The sequence below is a fragment of the Plectrocnemia conspersa genome, unplaced genomic scaffold, assembly GCF_051122295.1.
Source record: "Plectrocnemia conspersa isolate PC_06_02 unplaced genomic scaffold, ASM5112229v1 ptg000013l, whole genome shotgun sequence".
Classification (NCBI taxonomy): Eukaryota; Metazoa; Arthropoda; class Insecta; order Trichoptera; family Polycentropodidae; genus Plectrocnemia; species Plectrocnemia conspersa.
This window is the reverse complement of record NW_028277177.1, coordinates 4834544-4859135: the sequence shown is the minus strand read 5'-3', so window position 1 is coordinate 4859135 and position 24592 is coordinate 4834544. Positions and strand designations below refer to the sequence as shown.

Here is a 24592-nt window from a genome sequence, read left to right as displayed (position 1 = left end):
AAGAAATCAAATAAGATATTCTGATAAGAAACTAATCCGAAGGTGTTCTTCTTAAAAATATGCATACTTTCTCAGAAGATGTTCTGTTAAAGCGCTTACTTTGAAATTCTAAAGAGCTTAAAAATATTAAATCTAATCTTTACATTTTAATCTCATGGGTCGGGCTAAAATAGGCAGCGGGCCAGATTTGGCTCGCGGGCCGTAGATTGCCGACTCTTGATTTAAATCATATATAAAGGGAATAATAGTTTCAAGATTAAAAGGGCGGATGTGAGTATTGTAGCTTTAAATGTACTATTTCATAGTTTTGTTATTTTATTTAATATGTTATAAACCATGATTTTATTTTATGATAAAAATCGATTAGATTCAGACTGAAGTTTGATATAATTTCGCGTGCTATTTCTACTCTTCTCGCATATTTTTTGTATTACATTTTCGCTCACTTCATTTCACTCCTATATGTGAAATATTTTTATCTGCCTGGAAATTTATTTCTGATCCAATAAACATCGCGTGAGAACCACAAGCAGGCGGCAGATTACGGCAAAGCGTATAAAGTATCTTTGGTGTTTTTAAATGAGCAAATATGTATAGAAAAATATGTGGTAGATTTAAACTCTATCTGAGTGGCATATCTTATAGCATTTAAACGTTCATTATACGTAGATACTATATAAAATGCGCAAATCATATATAAATTTAACATTTTTATATATAAAAAAACTGTGCAAAGCAATGTTTGATAAGCTTTCATCTGTAAAAGGAAATATTATAAAATACCATTACATAAAAATGGCAAAACTACTTTGTAGCATGATAAGCGTTAGCCCAATTTGTTACAACCATGTAAACACAATCAGCAACTACTAAGTAAGTATTGGGACACCAAATCAAAATATCTATTTTATTAATTATTAACCCAATTTTACAACTTAAAATCAATAAATGTCACAATGCACGCAATATTCATTAGAAAAATTACTAGAATTTTATTTAAATAAAAGTAATTTATTTTGTCTCCCAAACACAATAGATGTTGAAAAATACTAGGGGGTCACATGGGATTCACACACAGGTTTATCAGATATTAGCCACCGTGCTGATTGCTATATTGTTTTTAAATATCGACCGTGACTTTTAAATGACCGTCTCTGATGTATAAGTGTATATTGATCCCTCAAAGCCCAGATGGAAAGACAAATAAAACCAGAGATAAAAAGTAATCCCTTTTTTGTTCAAGAGATGCTTCAAATAAAAAAATCTTTATACCTTCAAACAAAAATTTCTCCTGACAACAAATCCGGGATAAAAGGTATGGGGAAACCATTACATCTAAATTGTTTTTACAAAAAAACCGCAATAATTATTCCTATCAATATAAGAAATAGTATAAAATAGTTATAGTAAAATAATTAATAATTATATTACATGAGATTGTGAAAGTAACACTTAGGTATATCTATATTAAGTTACCAATTAACGAAACGGCTTAACGTAATAAATCGAGATTAAATTCGTTGTAAAACTGACCCTTTGCTACCTCAAACTGCGACCATCGACATTATTGATTTACGAGGTTCTCGGGAATTATTGCCCTACAGAGCGTAATTACCTCTCGCCAACAAATTTTCGTCATTACGAAACAATAGCGAGAAAACTCTTTAATCTCTATATGTCAAGAAAATTAAACTTGGAACTGTTTATATATTATATATTTTATTTTTTTCATATTTTATAAGTGTTAGTTAAATTTGCACAATCTAAATTTATTGAAATTGCAATTAAAAATTCAGACTGCGATTAATTAAAATTTTTTTCAAACGTTTGTTAGTTTTTCTAATTTTGATTTATAGAATAATGTTAATAAATCAATAAGATTTTTAATCACTATAAATATTATAATAATTTAAAACATGTGTATATAAGAATAAATTTTAGTGAACATTTGGTTCAAAACATGATGTAATATTTGTTTTAAAAAAATAATTGAAGTGAAGACTAGTTTCATTCAATGAAATTAAACTTTTTTTCGATAAAATATATAAAATCAATGGGATTTGTAAACGAAAGGTGCACGAAAGATATAAAGCAAAAACGGTGTATGTTTTTTTAATAAAACAATGCTAAAAAAATATGTTAAATTTATTTTGAGGTAATTCCTAATGAGTTAACTCAAGTATTAAAATTCCTTTGTTTAAAATTAGCAAGTCGGATTATGAAATTATAAAATAAATATTGTATTAATACAGAATAATAAATCAAAACCCTATGATTATGAACTATTTAGATCAAGGCCAATTTTAACACATTATTAATGTATATCTATTCTGAATTACATGATATATATTTTAGATGTGTTATTTAATCTATTTTTTTTATTTATATAGATTTTAATTGGCTGCTATATTTTATTTCTATTTTAACGCAATATGCATATATAAATAAAATAAATAATTTTAATGACTACCACGAATTCGATTAGGAATTTATTAAAAAAATAAATTTACTCACTTCCATAAGAATTGTAATCGTGGAATTATTAAATCGATATTAAAACACCACCTAACCACTGATACAAATTTTGTTGTTATGACAACGCCGTGTCCAAAAATGCAATGAACAATGAAATATTTCTATGATTCAAAATAAGTTATTTTCACTGTTTATCTATTTCATCTAAAAACTGCAATAATTGCAATTTATTTGCCGAAATAAAATTGACAATTTATAAACAACGTATAATTAACTGAAATCTGAATTTCGGATACTTTTTGTGGTAACAAAAGACACAGGTAAAAAAATAATTGCAGGAATGTGTAGCAACTAAAGTTCAATGCAAGTCTAAGCTTTGAAAGTTACTTTTGATAAACGTTGTATCTTAAGAAAGTTTTACAAAAGTCTTGACAAATGTCCTTTTGTCAATGCCTTTCTACTAAGACTTACGACCCTGGTAGAACCGGAACTGGGTACCCGGTTATCCGCGCGTTTTAAAAATAACTTAAGAAATATAATGCTTGATTTCTGCATATGAAATATATGTCTCACAATATTTTCAAGATGTAAAATTCTCCGGCTATCCTACTATTTTGCAAAACCCATTTAGAGATTAAGTGGGTGTATCGAAAAGGGACAGGAATTTACTATTTAATAACCTGAACAATAAAAAAAAATGGGAGTATTTGCTTAAAATATACATGGCATACTCGGAGGACGGTTGTACACAAAAACAGCAATCAAATATATTGTAATAATTAACTGTCGATGCTTTATGATCGTTAAAGTCGTGATCGCTTGTTATCCATCAGTTCATAGATAACTCTCTAGCAAGAGATGTGAACAGATTTAGTTAATTATTTATTAACGATTTAGATGCCTCAAAAAATATTAAATATTCACTTTTGATGTTATTAATGACCCACCAACTTATAAACAATGCTTTATAAATATGATAATATTTATTGTATATTTACAGTTAATGGCCAAGGATAATAACGTCAAACATAAAAATCAATCAATCAAATTATTTAAGTACGTCATTGACATTTATTTGATATGACTGCCATGTCTATAATTAAACATTTGCTTACGTAAAATGTATAATTTTTTTTGTCATAATAATCAATGTTGGATATAAATGTGCTATTGTATAAATGTTTATCTATAAAGCGGAATGTACAAAAGTGATTAACTATCAAGTGTTAGTTAAGTTATAATCAATGACCTTAAATAAACTTTTAGTGTGTTCATACGTATGATTAAAAAACTCTTAAATATAAAATAAAAATTTATCTGTACTTTTAGTGTCGATTAATTTTTTTTTGTTCATTATAAAGTATTTTTTTTTACATTTTAAAGTTTATTTTGTACATCGACTATTCAAACAAATATGTACATATATTCTGGTGACCGGATTATTACGCACATGAAAATACCACACAGCGAAAATTCTAAACATGGATGCTTGTTTAATTGTTAAATATATTAAAATCCCAAATGATTTATATTCTTTCCATTTTTAAGTAAAAGTTTGTGCTATTACAATAAAATATTATTATAATTATATTTTATGATATTTTTAAATTAAAATCATTTTGCCGCCTGCGATATTAAAGACATTATTTTTTATATGTGTATCTTAACGTATTCTTAAATATACATATGTATATATTGATCATTTATGATCGGAATTTTCATTTGCGCAGTAATCACCGAACCATATATTCTCAAATATAATAGAACAATTTTTTTTGTGCATTTCGTTATCTATTTCTGGTTATCTTCTTATATAAAACTGTTAAAATGAAACATTTAATGCTCAATTTTCTACTCTGTTAATTGTATCGCTTTGTATGAACGGTGTATATAATAATACACGCAAACAAAGGAAATATATTTGAATATAATAATATAAAATCAAATTTGAATTTGAATTCTGTTGTTTCGACCAATGAAAAATAAGTATTCAAGTATAAAACAAGATGGCTGACATCAACGTGACAACAGTTTTAAATAATTATTATTTAAAACAAAATTTTGCTACGCGACCATAATTTTCATTAATTTGTCGTGTGCGTTGTTCGATTTGACGGAATATAAATATTCGGATTGCAAATTAACTAGGTATGTTATAACTATTAAAATGAAATATGTACTTAATGTGTGTAAGGACTATAAGAATACATTGATTAAACTAGATAAACCATCATAAAACGATCTTCGTAATGAAATCTTCAAATTTTGAATTCCCGTCGACAGGATCCGAGGCCGAAAAGTGAGTTTTTTCTTTTACAATACATAAACATTATCTGAGCGAAAAACTAAAATCAAACAATCTCGAAAAGTTGGTAGCTCTATTTATTGAGTATTAAAAATACAAAAAAAAAATATTTAGAATATTTTAATTATCTCTTGGTATTTCATATTTCATATCAGCTATGATGTAAGTAAAAGCTGTCCAAAAGGCTCCATTTAAATCCATCACATCAGAATTTAGCACGTTCATCGTATCAGCATCGGTGTGATGGTACCAGAAGTATTCCTTGTTATCGTTTAAAAGACCACCTCCAGGTACACCTTGCGATGTCCATACAGCAATGTCAGGACCTGGCCCCTGCAAGGATATATCCGTGGCGTTGATAGACGCGAACATCTTCAATATTTCCTTAACCATGCATTCTCCTTGTTTGCTGCCTTGATACATTATCCCGAGAGGAGCGAAAGTCCCATAATCGGATTCCATAACGAAGCTTAGATTGTTCAGTTCGTGTTTGTGTTGCTGTTCATATTTAGCGGCGCCTTCGACACCTTCTTCTTCAGCTGTGAATAGAACTGTTCTGATGGTTCTCCTAGGCTTCAAACCCAATTCTTTAATAACTATAGGCGCTAACCAGGATATAAAGCTGCCACCAGCATCATCCATAGCACCATCTCCAACATCCCAACTGTCAATGTGTCCAGACACTATAACAATCCGATCCTTCTCTATAGATCCACTCAGCTCTGATACGAAATTGCGCGAAACTGCCGGATGAGATTTTGCACCCATTTTAAAATTTATTTCAATAGGATTGTTTCTTTGTTGCTCTCTGTATAAATAGTCTGCATCTTCGTGTGTTAATGCAGCTACAGGTATTTTCACAATGTTGTTTTCATAGAACTGAATGCCTGTGTGTGGAGTGACCATTGAAAAAGGTGATATAGAGCGAATTAAGGCAGCTACAGCTCCTTTTTTACTAGCTTCAGATGCTCCTTTGCCTCTATACTGATTTGTTTCTCCATAACTGGTAAAAGGTTGATCGTAAACAACTATTTTACCTTTGACTTTAGAATCAGGGAGTGATCGCAGTTCATCGAAACTCTTGACGACGATAGCTTCTGCGGTTATTCCTTCAGACGTTGTTCCGATGCTGTAACCTAAGCCAAGAATAAGTAGATTTTTATTTCTTGGCTTTAAAAGTGTTGCGCTTTCTTCTCCTCTAACCCAAGCAGTCACCTAATAAAATAATATTATTATACAAGTACTAGAATTTGATTAATCAAGACATCTTACATCTATTTCTTCTCCATGAACGTTATCTAAATCATAAGCATTAGAAGCTGCCAATAAATGATCTATAGCGTCTTCTAATGCCTTAGAACCTGTTATCCGAGATCCGAATTTATCAACGAAATCAGCAATTCTAAAAAAAATATGCCATTAAAACTGGTTTAATAAGATACTTCATTTCAACTTACCTTTTCCATGTCTCTCCTTTAAATGGACCGTTTCTATAGTACTCTATGATTCTATCGACTGTCGAAGCATATTTAGAGATATCTTCAATGATTTCTTTAGGCAAATCTTCACATGCTATTGATGCTTTTGCAATAGTTGGGTGTAGAATAGAATTGAATACTAATATTATACTCAAACACCAATACAACCAAGCCATGTTGGAGAAAAACACTGGTGTTATGTACAACGTTAAACACAATGCTCGATAAATTACATTATCGTTGATATACAAATCAATAATATCTAGTACATTTCTGCGATAAACAAGGAAACGTATCGCAATTTATATTGTTCTAACTGATTGTAGTGATAGTGATAATCGGATTTTTTTTATAAATATCTTGTATATATAACGAAATTCGATAAAATCATTATATAACGAAATTCAATAAAAAATAGACGTTAAAGATATGTAGTAACTAAAAACATTGCTAGATTAGTTATAATCTTAATTTTTATTTACCTTCCTCACTTTGACTTTGATAAGTATATTGAAAATATTTTTTAATAAGTAAATAAATTTTGGCTGAACGAAAAAAAGTACATGTACTACTATATTGACTTTTAAGAATATAAATTATTAATTTTATGTATTTTAAATTTAAATTTGGTGTTGTAATATATAAAAATACGTTCAAACTGATTATAGTGATAATCAGATTTTTTTATAAATATTTCGGTTACAATACATGTTTTAACCTTTTGAGTAGGGAGTTAATTCATACACATTTGTTAATTTGTTAGTACACACCTAGACTTGAGTTAATTTCACATATTTTTCCATAATTATTTCTGTTGTTTTTTATTTATTATTATTTTATATAGCATTTATCATGAACTATTGCTTTAATTTATTTTACTACTTTTTGTATTAGAATGTTTTTATAATTTATTTTAACACTTTTTTAATTAAATTTCGTTTTTTTTATATATTATTTATTTTACATATGTTATTTATATATTTTTCGGCTTTTGTGGATTTTTTTTATATCAATTCAGAAGCTCTCAATATTTTTTATAAAATTATTATAAAATATTTTTTGATATGTACATTTATTTCGTACTCTTTAATTTATTGGTATTATTTTCTATAGAAATCTTCTTAGAAAATTTCTTCAATTATATATGTAAATGTATAACTATCAGGGGTACTTTAAAACAGTGAAATATCGATCGACGTACATGTACGTCGATATCGCCCAAAGGGTTAATATAACATTATATAACGAAATTCAGTAAAAAAATTACGTTTAAAATATTTAGTGACTAAAAACATCGTTAGATTAGTTCAAACCTTAAAAAAATGTATATGTAGGTACTAACTACTTTTTTTATAACCTAACTTTGATAACCGAATATGTGAAATGAGTATGACAACAATTGTCGTATGAGACAGTGAAATTGACTCGATAAAATGATGGAACTTGATTGGATGATTTTATATCATCCACCATATTCTTCGGACCTTGCTGATTCCGACTAAATTTATTTCGATCGATGCAACACTGCCAAGACAAATAAATGCAGACGATGTATAAGCAGAATATTTTGTATAAAGCCCTAAAATATTTTATGTTAATGGAATTAAAAATTAACAGAGAGGCGAAGTTAGGAAGGAAATTATATTTTGAGTCATTAAAATAAAAAAGGATTTAAAAGTGTTTTTTGTTTTAATAGAAAACGACATTTATTTTGGAATTACTAATAAATTTTAACTCTGAATATTAGCTATGTGTGATAATTTAATAAAAATGTAAAATAAATAAAAACAGATTAGTTATCACAAATTAGTTAACAATAGAGATATATATAATTTGCTTAGTTTTATTTTTAAAATTTGATTATACACATATATGTCTTTAATTATCATAGGTCAGAGCAATTATGATAACATTAACACATATATTAAACCATATGACATTTAACTCATTCAGTGTCGGTTTAACAGTCTAACTGTGATCATGAACGAAGGTTTTTAAATTTGTTCAGTATTAAATTATTAATAATATTTAAAAAAATGTATAAGTAATATAAATACTATTTCAGACAAAATCAAGAGTGCTTACATTAAAGATGGTGAAGTAAAAATAAAAGTAGAAAACCACGAAGTGTTTAGTTATTGTTTTTTTTGGTTAAGAGAAAACTGTAGGTATGTATAAAAATTTATATTATATTATTTATTAGTGTATTATTTTAAATATTAATATATTTATTTTGTATTTATTGCAGATGTAAGGAATGTTATATTATAGAAACTTATCAAAGAAGACACGACTTTTTGGAGGTGCCTGAAAATCCTTATCCAAAAAATGTATCAATTAAGGACAATATTTTGCACATAGAATGTAAGTTAAAATATATTAATTTATAAACAAAGAAAATTTGTGCTTAAAGGTTAAATTTTTAGGGGAGGATGAACACTATTCGAAGTATTCATCTAGCTTTTTGTGGGAATATTGGCCAAATAATTGGAGAACAGAAACGATCACTCAAAAAGAGTTTTGGTATGGAAGTGAAGTTAAAAATCATGTGGCGATTGTACAAAGGAATGATTTTTTATCATCGAAAGCCATCGGAGACTTTTTAACATCTCTAGTTAAATATGGAGTTGCTTTTGTCGATGGAGTGAGTATAAAGTTATTTTTATACTAGAAAATACTCGGAAATGTTAGAAGGAAAAAGCAAATCTCAATCTAACCTTTGGATTTATTTTATTTGTCTATTTATTATATTTATAAAAATAATGTTTATTACATAGAGCAAAGGTCTTTCGGAGGCGAGTTTTTGTATATACTTATGTTTGTATTTACTTTACGTACGTACGTACGAATATTTTTATTAAAATTATCTTAGTAATATTAGTCATAAATTTATTTTTATGATATGAAGATGAATATTAATATTGAAATTACCATATGTACATATAAATAGAGGTAAATTAAATGTTCATATTTTCTGTAATAATTTACAAGACAATATAGCAATGTATAGAATTTTTAACATAACTTAGGTTTTAATTTGACTTGTCATTATATATCACTGACTATATGTGATGCATATTTTATTAATTCTCACTCGATTTTTTTACAACCATTTCATCTGCTGATGTTTAACTACTTTGTCCTATCCACTAGTACACTTTCTGAAGTGATAGACGTCTAATGAATTATTTAACTGAATTTTATTTTGAACGTTTATTTATTTACTTGTCATTTGGCAATTTACCTTTAATGTAATGTAACTACTTATCGTAGGAAAACTGTATTATACAATGCATGCTATTTCGAAATTTTTTAATCCACTGGTACACTTGCTGGTGTGACAAACATGCATCACCGAACTGAACTTTTATTGGTCGATGATTTTTTTTAAACGTTAATTATATTTCTTACTATTCAGAAATTTTCTTTTACGTTGCCTTTAAGTTCTGATGTCATTACTTGTCATAGTAAAAATTATTACATAAAGCACCCTGTTACGAAACCTTCTAGTCCATTAGTTTACTTTCTGAAGTGACTAACATGTATCACCGTACTGAATTTTCATTCAACCATAATTATAAATGGGTGTTATTTCACTTTGTTACGTTCACTTTATTGCTAATGATGTTTATAAAATAAAAATAATGATAAGATAAATATATTTAAATAGTAAGAAATGTAATATAAAAAACTAAACTTAAATATACAAAGCATACGATTAAAGTGCAATAAGTTTCAAGCGCATTTCTAATAAAAAAAACAGCTACTGGCTAATTTTAATAAATTTATTTATTTTTTTGACTGGGCAATAAGATATTTTTAAATTTTTCATATTAAAAATCATGAGCTATCGTAGTTTTTTTATTTAATAAAAATTCGTTCAATTTTATATTTTTTTAGGTGGCTCCTACTATGGAAGATACAGAACTTGTCATTAAAAAAATTGGACCAATTCAAAATACAATGTTTGGAAGCACTTGGAATTTTACGTCTGACATGTCAAGGGCTGACACAGCTTACACTACCTTGTCTTTGGGCTCGCACACAGATAGCACATTCTTCACAGACGCAGCAGGGTATATATATAATATAATAAAATCTGGTAGCGGCGCATTCATAGAAGCTTATTTGTATTATGGTAGACGAGTTTATTCCGACTCTTTTAATAACCTGGGTAACTCCCAATCCCTAATAAACGCTTTTCATCTGATGCGTATAATCCACAGGTTCGCTGAAAGCGAATGGAAAATAGGAAAATAATGATTCCGGGCCCCGTAACAAAAAAGTAATTTTATATGTTCTTAATATCATAATATTATATAATTTCTTGAGTAAATATAATATTATTAAGTAAAAGTTAACAGATATTAAATATAAAAATTAGCCACCATTGCTACATATAATATTATTTGAAATAATATTTTATTCGAAATATTGGGTGAACAGACTATTGGTCACAGGCAGGCGCGTACGATGCGATACTTTACCTTTCGCTCGCTCGCGGAAGATTGCCCACATAAACTTTTGCTCATACGAACATTGGTCACGAGGCAGCTTCTCATACAAAAAATAAATTTAGTGTTTTGATTTAAACTTAATTTGATAAATATGCTGGCAATATTTAACTTTTTTTACGTGCTTTAAATATTTATTGTTTTTATTCTTCCAAAAAATTCCATATCAGTTTATGTTCTTAAATACTTTTGGCCTTCAAATGAACTTGTAATATTTTCATTTTATCGTGTAAATATTTTTAGAATATATTTATATTATTCAGAAAACAATACAATCAATTAAAAAATGATATATCAATATTTATAAATTTATTATTTTTATTATTTAAATTTATTTTAATTTCGTGTCATGTTCATTTTTAAATTAAATTACTTGGAAAACATTATTTATTACTTTAATAAAAATTTAGATATTATTATTAATTATCTTCTTAAATCGCAATCTATAGAATTAAATTAATTCATAATTATAATAACGATAAATAGTATGGTTATATAATATTATTTTAATATCCATTTGAGACATTATATGTTTATAGATATGTTTTTTTAAGATTAATTTAATACGTGCTTTATTTTAAATTAATTTAATATATCTCTTATTTTTTTCCTTTACGATATCTTGAAACATTTCCTCTGTTGTTAATTTAATCCTATCTGCAGGTAACATATGTTATAATATTTTTTATTGTTTCTGTTTGTTTATTTTCAATTTAATCTGAAACTGCTGTCACAGTGTGTGACTAAATTTTAAACATTCAAAATAATACTATTATTTAATTTACAGGAGTTGTGATCCTCTAATCTAATTGTTTTTTAAAAACACATATCACTATATTTGCGATTCTAAGGAATAAATGATAATGTAGTGTGTATTCTTAGAGAAATTATCATATCAATTTGTCTATTTTTTAAAACTGCTTTACATTTTATTAAAAATAATTTCATTATTAAATATATATACACACATATATATATATATATATATATATATATATATATATATATATATATATATATATATATATATATATATATATATATATATGTATATATATATATATTTATTATTTTTAAAAAAAAAACACTTTGTTAAAAATACTGCACAGCAAATTAAACAAACAGAAAAGCAACAGTCACGATAAAGGAAAATCGCAATGGGCTGAATCTATTTATTTTTCATTGAAATCCCTAAGGTTTATTGTAAATACATGTGATTAAAATTAAGCTTATTCAATGAGATGAAGTGATAAAAAACTCAGCAATTCCTCACAGTCCAAGAGTTTTTCACATATGCCAACTTTAATGTACAAAGTTTGTATGGGAGCATCATGACAAAAATAAAAACCAATGTATAAAATTACAATTTTATATATTTTTTTACTTTTCTCCAGAGATGGCATTTTAAGGTTTTGCCTTCGTAGCCAGTGAGACGCTTAGCACAATCTAGTTTTATTAGATTTAATACAATTGCGACTCGATAAATGGCGAGATGTTTTCTCCGAGTGGTGGTGGAGAAGCTGGCGCAGGGATGATGTCCGTGAAAGGTCCTCAAAAGTATTTAAGTGGCGTGGCAGTGACATTATAGCGGAAGATAATCCCTCTCTGTTACGGTGGTGCTCGTCTCGAGATGTGAACGCCCATGACAGTATGTTGTCCGCGGCCTATTGGTCTTTGCGAGCGTTTACCTGGAGTCTTCGAGTGGCTGCTTGTCATTCCCTTCTCCTCATGGTAGTCCCGGCTTAAGCATCCAGGGCTGCAAAGCTTGCTGATCAATCGCAATCATGCAGCGACCATCCAGCCAAATAGATATAATTGTTTCTTATTATATAACAGCGAAATAGATACACGCTTTTAGAAAGCGACATTCGCTTGATGGACAAAATAATTTTTAAACAATAATAGCAATGGAAAATAATATTGAGATGTTTTATTTTATTTAGCAACTGTATGGGTAAAATATCTTTTGTTTTAATATTTGCATCATATTTTGATTTTATATGAAATATTTCTACGGATAACAGCTCACCAAGATTATCTTTATATTTGTTTCGTATTTTCTTGCCTTTTTACGAATCTCGTTGGCATTCAAGTAACGAAATATGCATATGAAACTGAATGTATTATAAAAACATTAAATTTATATAATTTAGCTGGTCCTGTTGTTGATTCTTTGTTATTTCTTGGCATTCTCCTTTTACGTCGATCTGAAATTTCAGATCAAATACCTAAATCTAATGTTGCAAATTTACATTCGTTAATTATTTCTCTTCTGAGAGAATTATTTTTTAAAGGTTCAAAAAGCAATAAAATCAGCAATAACGCAAACAATTTTAACATAAACAGAGCCGCATCAAAAAATACAATATGTTCCTTTGAATAATAATGTATATATTTGGAAAGTACTTCCTAGAAAGTGGCTGCTTTTAAAGGCAATGCTCCGCTCCTTTTATTTCTTGCATGTATAAAAAAGAGAAAAGAAATTTATACCTGAAATACATAATATATTAGATTCGTTATTTGATGTCGGCTTATAGTTTTTTTTAATATACACTTGCTATGATTTTTTCCAAAGTCGGGCCCCTAAAGGAAAATGGGCCCCAGAATTTTTTCTCTCTTGATAGGCCTGATAATCCATAAGGGGTGTGACAAACGGCTGTAGAAATATTGATCACAATGGTTTGAACAAAAAGTGTAGCTATTTAGAGGGTCTTGTGAACATATTTTGTTTATGTTTTCTAAAGTCTGTGGTGATTCATATATCTGGGTGTACTTACATTGCGTTTTGTTTAAATGTCAATTGTTTTTAAATGACGTTTTTTACCAAGAAATTATGTATGATCTAATATTTATTAAAAAATAGTACGTATGACATAATATAGCAAATGTTTTTTTGCTGTTGTTGTTGTAAATACTATAAATAATAAACAATAAACTTTAAATTGAAATTTGTTACACACCAGTTATACAAATCTCGATCTTAGACAATGGTAATCCATAGATATAAACTTTCTCGGAAAAGTATACAATACAATTAGAAAGCTGCGGATTACCGCGCAAGAATCTCTCGCAGGTCTCGGGTTACTAAATCTTAATATTCTATGCATATGAAAAATGATTTATAAATATATTATTTACTTTATCAAACATAATCATTAATTAGTTATGGGTCCAGTTTTTATTTTTGTACTTAGCGGTGTGCGCTTAATTACTTCTCGACCATTTTTAATTCAAAGATCAAAAGACGAGTTTAGGTCTTCATCAAAAGAGAGCCGAAGCTTGCGAGAGCTTTTCTTCTACGAGTTGTTACAAATTTGCGAAATTTCAACTCGCCCTTTCAAGACATGAATACGAAATAAGCATTTCGTCGGCAAATTGGAGCGCGATTTGCAAATTAAATCCAATTATAACCCGCGGTTATTAAGCGCAGAACCTTCGGATCAAGTCAAAATACAACGACGTTGGCAAAGATTAAGTTGATAGAGTTCGATTTTCAGATTGCAAATTCTGCACTGTTTGAAGCACGATGGAACCGGAGGTGAAACTATACTGGTGGATGGGTTCAATTGTGCTGATACATTGCGAAGATTAGACCCCGAAGCGTTTGACATATTGGCTTCCACCCATCAAGTGTTTGAATATCAGGAGAATGAATATCATCATAAAAATACGGGTGCGATTATCAATTTGGATCCAATAACAAAGGAACTAAAACAGATTAGGTACGTATGTATATTTAATTTATTTTTCTTCTATGCCAAGAAACCTTTATAAGAATTAAATGTATCCAGTCAGATATGTTTTAATAAATGAAAAATACACAATCATTCTATACAATTTGTTGTGTCTATGCATCTTAAAAACCGTACCTAATAAAATACATAATTTTAACTCATACCCCCCAATATTTTTAAAAATTTTATATAAAAAATATTTCATAACTAGTTATTAAAAATAAAACCTTTCTTCGCCTTGTTTTATGCGATTAATAACAAAAATTTTTTATATATTTTTTTATTGAATGAATTTAGAATCTTTTTATTATCGTAATTTAAGTAATTATTAAAGTTTATCATATATACGTATATTTTTCAGATATAACAATTACGACCGTAGCCCTCATTATGTCGGAACGGGCAGAGAAGCCATGGACTATTATAAAAGTTATAGAACTTTTGCCAAGCTCTTGAATTCCTCGGTTGCTCAGTGGAAGTTCAAATTAACACCAGGTATAATTATTGGGTTTAATTATGTATATATATATATATATATATATAGCGTTTTTCGTTTTGTCTCTATATTTCGGCAAAATATTTTTGGCATCATTTTGATTTTTTTATATACACTTTTTTGTGACATTTTTAGGTTTTTATTATTATGGTAACGTCACGTAGTTAAATTCTTTTCAAATAGCTAGTTATAATGTTAACGGATCAGTTACACTCTCAATAATCTATTCATTTTAAATGGCCATGCATTGAACCGACTAATAAACAATTAATCTAGAGCTTTGAGCTTTGAGCTTTCGATGCATTTTCCAAATTGCCTATTTATATACATAAATTAAACAGCACACACTAATGTATTTTATATATAATATATAAAATACTAATATTAAAACTACACAATGAGTATTTATTTTCATATTTTAGCTAATGTGTGTTTGCCAGGTTGGCAATAAGACAGATAAGCCGCTGAAAAAAATTAATTTATATTTCAACAGTTTTAAAAAAATAATTTTACGGGTTCGGTTCAGTGAGCGCCGACTGGCAGTCACTGCTCTCGTCACTGCTACGTTAAACTATGTTGCCAGTGTAGAAGTGGCCAAATAAATCGGCTCCCACACTCTTTTTTTGCTTGCTTTAACACCGATTTAAAATTGTACTTTTATGATAGGCAGTATTCTCATCGAATAAAGGAAATAGTTATAAATATGACTTTGAAATAACTAGAAAATTTTGCTTGATGCTTTCTATAATTTTTTCTGTCCAGGAACAATAAGCAATTATTTTATATTTTTTTCTTATTCCATGCTTGGGCGCCGGGAAATTAAAAAAAAAATATAAAAAATATAACTGAATATTAGATAATTTTATAAGAGAAACAAAACACTAAATAGACATCTTGAAAATAGGAAAATAAAGCAATATCTTATGTTTTTAGTTTAATGTTAGTGTTTCATTGGAGATTACAATTTTTTGCGCATGTGTATTTCAATTAAAGGTTAAAAATGACACTGATAAATCATTTTCATGCTAAAGTGAAATAAGCAAATTTATACTTTAAGTTAGTCATTGGTGAACAAAGTATATTTTATAATTATCCTTGAGTCTGTTGACGTTCATTAGGATAATCCTTTAGTCTGTTCAAGTATCTTTGACTAATTTTTTAATTGTTTGTTTCACACTATCACACTTCATATGGTATTAGGTGCAAACCAAGGAGTGTCAACCATTAGTCTGAAAACTCTCGAAAATGTTAATATTGGATATAGAGGTCACACCCCCAAATTTGAGCACCATATTGGTTTTATCAACGATTTATATATTATGCTTGAATTTAGTTCAGTGGGCTAATATACTTTTCGAAGCTTTAGTCCCAATTATTTTATTCTACTTCAAATATGGTTTCTCCATTCTAGTCTTCTATTCAATTGGATTCCTAGATAAATTTATAATTTAGGGATACAGGAAGATAGTTATCTTTGTTTGGGGTGAAAATAATGTGGATTGGACTGTTTTCATTGGCTTTGATTCTCCATTTAGAAAGCCAAGCTTGCACTTAGAATAAATGTTCCTGTAATCTAGGTGATATTAAAATTTAGGTCAGACCCCAATATTGCAATTCTTGTCGAGTTGATTTAAGGAAGGTCTATCGTGTATAACGAGTAAATAAATGGTCCTAGAATGCTACCTTGCGGTAGATCCTAAAATGTTTTATAAAGCTTTGTGTACTGTTCTCCATTTTTAATTTAAGTAATATTGAATTATCAGGTAGTTATTGTATGGAAGTAATTTTTTAATTTTATATAAAAGTCCTGGTATGGTAGTATATTTCTTGAAATGTACCACTGCTAATGGAAAAACTGAAAAATCTTATTAAGTGTAGTAAAAATATAAAATAAAATGGCATAAAAACCAAGAAGTCACCAGAATATGACATATTAAGCGTTTTTTTAAAATTAACAATGAATATGTCTAGATTATTTTTTGTGTACAGATAAAATAAAAATAATTTTATGAATCAGATTTTTTGTGAAATACGTTTTACGTTTTTTAAATTGCTTATCGTAATTGGGCAATTGTATCTCTTTGCGACGGCAAGAGATTTTACCAATTTAATTATGGAACAATTGTATATTTCGTCGAAGCTCGTTAGATTTGTTTGAATTGGAGTTCTACCCGAAAGGGTAGGATAATTAGGGTTTAAGGGGAATCGACTCGTCCCACATAACGATTATATCATATATTGAGATATTACTTTACGTGATAGATAAATTTTATGATATATGTATATAATTATAAATATATAAGTTATAAATAAGCATAAAATACACTTTGAGCTAAATAATTATGTATCATTATTCTATTTTTCATTACATATATTTTTTTTACAAAGCTTTGCAGTTATTATAGACAACCTTTTCAATGTTACCAAAAATTAATTATTAAATTTAAATTTGGTTATTTAAAACCGCCATTCCTATGGTACAAATCAACCCCTAATTATTTGCGAACAAGCTAATATGCTTTACAGTTTCTAGACATTTGTCGGCAAAAATAGATTTTTTTCTAATGTGTATTTTTTACATTCACTTTCTATGAACATGTTTTTACTATCTGCACTTGCAGTGTCATGCGGCGGTAGCGCTCCTTAATGAGCTCCTGGAAAAATATTTCCAGTTTCCGTGTCAGACTTTTGATAATGATAGTCTCACTTAATTGAAAATGTATATATCTACTAATGAAGTCAATTTTTAGTATCACATTATGTACCAATACCTGTTCTTATGGTGATGTGTAGCTCTATGATTTTTAGGTCTTGACGACCGATAATTATACAGGAACTCCCTTTAAATAGAAGCATGAGTTATTACTTTTGCGACTCGAAAATCAACTGCTGATCTGAGATTATTGGTAATCAAATTGTTATTTTACTATTTAATTAAGAAGTCTTAACGGACTTTTCGAAAAATGATTAAGCACATTCGACTGATGATTGTTATACAGAAAATATGATAAAAAAAAACTATTTTAACAGCTTACAATAAATAAATGTTACTATTTACAATATTATTTTAAAATATAAAGAAAATATATAAAAACCTAATATGTTATGATGGATTAAAATTAAATTATAAGCACTCAAGTATATAATCTAGATATCAAATATCATGGTCGATATGATATGCAAACTATGGTTCTCAAATCATTCGATTTTCAACTATGTAAATATTCGAATAATTGCTCAAATATTCGTTAAAGTTATCTCGAATGAAATTTAAAACATCTAAGAATAGAACAATTTGTATGCTTAAGCAACGTAGGTAGTCTTTTTTTTCTCAATATAAGTGAGTGACTAGTGCCACTCCTAAATCCATGACCCTTTATGCACCTCTATTTTGTTTTGAAGTGCAAGAAAATGAGACGCTTCTTCTCAACAACAAAAAAATGCTCTTACGCCTTCGAAAAACATTTGTTAATAGAATGTTTGTCAGCCGTATCTGCTATGACTGAAATTCGCAGAATTCGTTCAAGGCCTACTCTTTATTATCGTTTAAAACTTATCTTACAAACAGGTGTAAATTTCAATTTCTTGTAAAGTTTGTGTTACGTTTTTGTATTTGTTGTTTCAGTACGAAAATATTTTATTTAAATTGCGTCAATAATTCGATCGCGATTCATTTATTTTTTATTATTTAATGTATTTGCAAATCGCTAGAAAAACGCTAATATTGATTTGATTTTTATGTTCATTAAATTCCTTACAAACATTATTAGCTACTGTATATATAATAAATTCGATAAAATTATGTATATAAAATGTTTCATCAATTTTTCTAAATAAATTTAATCAAAGCTGATCTTAATTCTGGTGATTTAAAAAAGCAGAAATGCCGTCCTTGATCAAAAAGTATGTAATAATAAATTATGCATTTTCATTTTGCCGCCCTCATTGATCAGTGATTCGCATATTAGGTTATGCATATTTTATAAAATTAAAAAAGTTTAACGATAATTACATTGCACTAATTGGTAATATAAATTAATGTCGGTAAAAACGGATTATATTTGAATAGTCCTAATCGTAATTCGAGACCATGTCTTTCAGGTATTAGTCGAGTATCGTGCTGGTTACATATGAAAGACAACACGTGTAGATCTTTACAAATTAATGGCACCCCGCTTGCAGACATTTTATCATTTCATCTCGTATCTAAGAGTTTTTTTTCAGTTCTTGATCTAAATTGTATATACATACCTATTAATTAAGCCATTTTAATATAATTTTCACAGCGTGACGTGAACAATTAATTCAATTAAAGATGTTTGTCTGATTCAGCCCTTGCGAATTCATTAAAATTAGGTTTACTCTTTGACCTTTTCTTTGAATTGCGATTTTTAACATAATTAAAATGTTTTTATATTAATAAATATAAATGAATTTTATAAATATTACACAGCGGGAAATAAAAATAAAAAACACGCATTTTTTTAGGTATAATATTATTTTTAATCAATAAGTTAATAAAATAATGCTAAAAAATAGTTAAATTTATATTATAATACTAGTTGAAACTAGCTGCTGTACATATTTTAATCAGATTATAAACTTAAAGAGAATTATGCAAAATTTTATAGGGCATCTCGCTGTTAGTGATAAAGCGATATATAATATAAATGAATATCTCAAGGCAATATTATATTAAATAAAATGTTTGTTTTAAATGGTTTATCTTATATAATAAACTTTAGTGTGTTCTTTCAGAGTATTTTTTAAATGATCTAGTTCCATATACATATGACTAAAGATTTATTATATTTTTTGTGTTGTTTTATATATACAAGTAACTAACAATAAAAGTGTCAAATAACCCATGGCTCTCTCGATGTGAAAATTTGTTTCTGCCCCTTTTGGTGAATTTAGAGATTGCTTTTGATCGCTAGAGCAGATTAGTTGTTTGGATGGTAATCCCGAAGGCACGTATTATCTTTTCTTAAAAAAATTAACAAAGGAAACTTTTGATTTTTGTGATTCGTACCAGGTACTTTGAGTAAATATACAAAAAAGTTTTCTCACGGTGGTGTCCCATTTTTACAAAAATATATATTTTGTTTTTAAAACACGTTTTTGTTTCTGACCTATTGTCTTTTTATTCCGACTGGCCTTGTCAACAGGATTTATGATTTATTAGCATAACATTGGATTCTCACATCTGTAAATTTTGCTAAAAGCTTTACGACCGTTTTAAGACCCTCCCTTCATTGGAGGGTCTCATTGTTAACAATAAGTATTTTTCAATGAATGATAAGTGAACATGTTTATGCCTTGAAATATTCTTAGTCCAGTCAAATAAGGGTTTAACCTCGGAATGAAAGATAACAAGCTGAAATTTTGCACAGACCTTTGTTTTGGCGTTCTAAATATATGGTGAAAAGTCTCAAAAGATATCGTGTCTGCTAATCAAGATATTAAAGGTCAAAGGTCATAAAAACGTTTTTTTTGCAAATATCTCGCCTCTTTTGCGTCGCATGTCATTAAATGTTTAACAAAACTTATAGAAAATAAAATTTTCTACAAGTTTGTTTTAATTTATTTCTTCGTATGGTTAATGGTTTTCGAGATATAGCGCGGGGAGTGGGAAGCGCGCATCCGTTTATAGGATAACGCTATGTAAACTACGGAGCCAGAGTTACCTGTACATTCTTCCACAGTTTCGTAGAAAACATCGCAAATTGTTATCTGCTGAATGAACCCATCTAAAGCATTATAACTTTCAATCTCCATATCTTCAAAAATCATCATCGATAATGCTAAAAGTAATACGTATGGCCTCTGATACTTCTTGCAAAATCGGGACCATCCAACATTTTGTCGACAGAATTCTACGCATAAATTGTACTGAGAGCTTTCTTGATTCCGCTTCCATTCATTATATACCCTATGCATCCAATAAAAGACATAAGCATATGAAAGCCTCCTAGTTTCACAACTACTCTGGAGAAGTCTGAGCTAGCATCTGAAGCTGCTACGATTTCACGTGCTTTTATGTACAACGGCTGATCAAAAGTTATTAAGCATGTTCTTTGTTAATGTTTCTTGGCAGTGTTTATAGCACACTGTAATGTAGTGTAAATTATGTCCATATTACTCACAGGATGATGAATAAAAGTAAGAAACAGAATCCGAGAAGTTACAAAGTTCTCATTGTTTTTTGTAAGTTGTTCAATAAATCCATTCCACCCTGGCAACGGTGAGATATTTTTCCACTTTCCGTACTTCCACAACAAATCCACTACATTAAATATTTGTTCGGTTAGTTCTTCTACATCATTAAAATTTTGAACTTGAATCTCTTGCTCAATCCGGGTACGACATGATTTTCATACACTAGAAGGGGTATATGTGATAGTGCTGCTAACTCCTTTGCACTTGGTTTTGTTGTAAATTTCTTTATGCGGTCATCAGATATAACTTCAGATTTTGGAGTTATTATTTTTATCATTCCCATTATATGAACAGTATTATAGCCATCAAGAGTATAAATATTTTTCTGCATTATCTGCTGCATACTGTACTAAGGCACTTGACTATGATGGTTGATTACGAGGCTGTGGGTGATAAACAGCTGAAATTTAACATTTTACAGTATCACTATACGAAGCGAAAAAACCTAACCTGGACAAAACATCCAAAAGTCTTTTTGGATGTTTGGCCTATCTGTATTTTTTCTATGAAGAAATACAGATAGGCCTATTAATAACTGCAAGGAAAAGGACCGTTTTCGTATGGAAGTCATTATAGCATGACTTATAGCTGTGTATTTCGTTTTAAAATGCCTCGTCTTTCCTTTTCTGTTCTTTATAATAACTTCTTGCAGAAAATGTAATAAAGTTTTCGGAATTTCTTCATTAATATTTTACTCGGGGGCGGATAAGACTTGGTCTCAACAACAGAAGATCGAATATCTTCTCTAATAATCGCCGCAGCAGCTTCCACTACGCGCAAGTGTTCTTCTTCCGAAGTGCCTTTTTTATTTTCATACCAAGCTATGGATAAAACTTAAGCTTGAGCATCGCGAAAAGAAAAAATAGGGAATGATCCAATCTTCGTTATAACTATAATATCAGATAAATATTTTTCTCTTAATTTGTAAATGATCTTCTTATCATCTGGTACATACTCCGTAAGGACATCTCTCAACTCTTTCAATTTTTTCGCACAAATTTCTTGTCGAGCAATATTTCATTTTAAATTCCTAATAATACAATGAAGAAAGTAATAAAATTATGGTTCAAACGACTTGCCGAGACCACTTTTTTCACGATTGTTTACTTTTTCAAAGCTTATACCAAGTTAAGCAGGTAGAAATACTCGCTGGATTCTATAAACGGATGTACGCCTCCCACTCTTCGCGCTATATCTCAAAAACGGTTAATGATACAAAACAAATATTACAACTAAACTTGTAGATAATTTTATGCTTTACAAGTTTTGTGAAGCATCTAATGACGTGCAACGCATAAAACGCGAGATATTTGCAAAAAAGCAAATTTTGTGACCTTTGACCTTTGATATCTTGATTAGCAGACACGATATTTCATGAGACTTTTCACCCTGTCCTTAGAACATCAAAACAAAGGTCTGTGCAAAATTTCAGCTTGGTATCTTTCATTCCGAAGTTTAGCCTTTATTTCGCCTTATTTGACTGGACTATCTTACATATTTCCAGAGTGTACATCGTACGACCTTAAAATGTACAATAGACGTAACAAATCTTGATTAAATGATTGTTTATACATAAGTTCAACGAAACAATTAAATAATATTTAATTGCGATACGATATTGCCTTCGAAAGTTTCACCGATTGCCATTTGTTTATCGTCAGTTGAGACCGATCGAATTTACACTTGTCAGCTTTCTAATTGGAAGCTCTTCCCGTGGGTTAAGCCGCTCGGTCAGGTTGAACGTTTGGCAATTTACAAAATAGTTACAGACTACTTTACGGGTCCTTGTGTTCTTGATTGCGCCGTTGGAACTTTTGGGAGCTGGCTTGAAAACGAGAAAGCTTCAGTAATTAATTCCGCCCTCGAAAACTTTTCCACACGAAAAAAGGTTCCGCTCCCCGGGCATCCTGTTCGTGATCGATTCGCCTGGAACGAAACAAACAGGTTTAATAATTAAAACGTAACAGGATGCAGGAACGTAATGCGAGAGATTACAAAAACACGCGTAGTCAATTACTTTGCAGCTCTGCCGGAAACGGGTAAATTGGACAAATCTCGAGAATCGGTCGGTTTCTCGACGAGTCTCTGAGAACGGAAGTGTTCATTTCTACGGTCGATGAGTTAAGGTTAAAAATTAAAAGATTACAAATCTGACTAGCATAACTTGACAGGTTTTCCTAATGCGTTATGAAGGTCTTTAAACAAAATAGTTTATAACCTTTTAGACTGGTACTAGGTATATAAAGTTGTATTGAACCGATTTGTACAATTTTCAATAGTCAAGGGATTTGAATGAGTGAATGCTCTATGTCGAAACGTGCTCTACTTTCTGTTAAATCAATGAGTGTTATAATGCTCATGAGACACATTTCATGTTATTGGATCGGTTGTAAAATAATTGTTATTAATTCTTAGGTTAAGAGATATTTATTAAATAAATATAAAATATATTGTTCTGCTGGTTTGGTATACATTTATGTTCAGAAAGTGTTTATATTTAATCGTCGTACTCGAGTCATTAATAAGACGTTTACGTGCATCGAAGGACAAAAGGTTTTAATGCAAATTAATTCTGTTTTCAGGAAGGGTTATGTTCTTTGACAACTGGCGTTTGCTACATGGACGAGTTGGATTCACCGGAAGCAGATATATTGGAGGAGCTTATATTGCACGTGCAGATTGGCTAAGCACTGCACGTGTTTATGGGATTATACCTTAAGCTAAAGAACTTTGAAATTAATTAATTAATAAAATATCCAATTATTGAATTTTCAATGAAAATTAACGGTAAACCTATTCTATATTATTACTCATACTTATTATTTAAATATAGTATTTTTATTAAAAGTCTATATACAACATGTTATATAAAGAGATAAAATGTCAATATACGCAAAATCTTAGAAGTAGTTTTTCGGTAAATGTTTTTGTTCTATCCTGTGTTTATTTAGAAAAGCTATACGCTCCAGGATGTTGTGTATAAAATATATGTACATAAATTAGTACATATGTTTGTATCACCCTAAATATACATAGCCCTTTGTAAAGCGAACTTACTCTTCACGCTTTACCAACCGTGAAGTATAAATTTACTTTTTTGTGTGCTGTTTTGAGAATTTGTAAGGACAACTTTGTATTCTGAAATAAAAGTTTTTTAATCCCTGTTGTGCGTATTCGTGATGTGGTATTTTTTTATTTTGCTGCACAATCTGGATGCAATGTATGTAAATATTAGCGGTACAAGTGAGTTTTGTGCTATTTTTATAGCTATATTTTACCATCGAAAAATTGCAATCTTCAGTGTTGATTAAAAGGTTTTGAGAGTGCTAAAACAATGTTTACTGATTGTAAAATCAATTTAAACTTAATTA

At 29.1% G+C, this 24592-nt stretch overlaps 2 protein-coding genes across 2 annotated transcripts; one reads left to right on the top strand and one right to left on the bottom strand.

The window, feature by feature from the left end:
* Nucleotides 1–4839: 4839 nt before the first annotated feature.
* On the bottom strand, nt 4840–6509 carry LOC148227101 (carboxypeptidase Q-like). Its single transcript, XM_088202031.1, has 3 exons — nt 6238–6509; nt 6053–6182; nt 4840–5995 (listed from the first exon to the last, which is right to left on the bottom strand). The coding sequence occupies exons 1-3, from the start codon at nt 6432–6434 to the stop codon at nt 4901–4903; spliced, it is 1422 nt and encodes a 473-aa protein (XP_088058157.1). The 5' UTR covers nt 6435–6509; the 3' UTR covers nt 4840–4900.
* A 1688-nt stretch (nt 6510–8197) lies between these two features.
* On the top strand, nt 8198–24384 carry Tmlh (Trimethyllysine hydroxylase). Its single transcript, XM_088202539.1, has 8 exons — nt 8198–8248; nt 8324–8426; nt 8507–8622; nt 8685–8902; nt 10159–10334; nt 14270–14494; nt 14868–15001; nt 23804–24384. Exons 1-8 carry the CDS (start codon nt 8239–8241, stop codon nt 23938–23940), a joined length of 1119 nt encoding a protein of 372 aa, XP_088058665.1. The 5' UTR covers nt 8198–8238; the 3' UTR covers nt 23941–24384.
* Nucleotides 24385–24592: the final 208 nt, after the last annotated feature.

Excerpts from the sequence above, each read along its gene's own strand:
- LOC148227101 (XM_088202031.1), bottom strand. The coding sequence starts at position 6,434 with ATGGCTTGGTTGTATTGGTGTTTGAGTATAATATTAGTATTCAATTCT. Across the intron at positions 6,183-6,237 it reads AAAGGAGAGACATGGAAAAG|AATTGCTGATTTCGTTGATA; the intron begins GTAAGTTGAAAT and ends TATTTTTTTTAG. Across the intron at positions 5,996-6,052 it reads TTCATGGAGAAGAAATAGAT|GTGACTGCTTGGGTTAGAGG; the intron begins GTAAGATGTCTT and ends TTATTTTATTAG.
- Tmlh (XM_088202539.1), top strand. Across the intron at positions 8,427-8,506 it reads TGGTTAAGAGAAAACTGTAG|ATGTAAGGAATGTTATATTA; the intron begins GTATGTATAAAA and ends TATTTATTGCAG. Across the intron at positions 15,002-23,803 it reads GAAGTTCAAATTAACACCAG|GAAGGGTTATGTTCTTTGAC; the intron begins GTATAATTATTG and ends TTCTGTTTTCAG.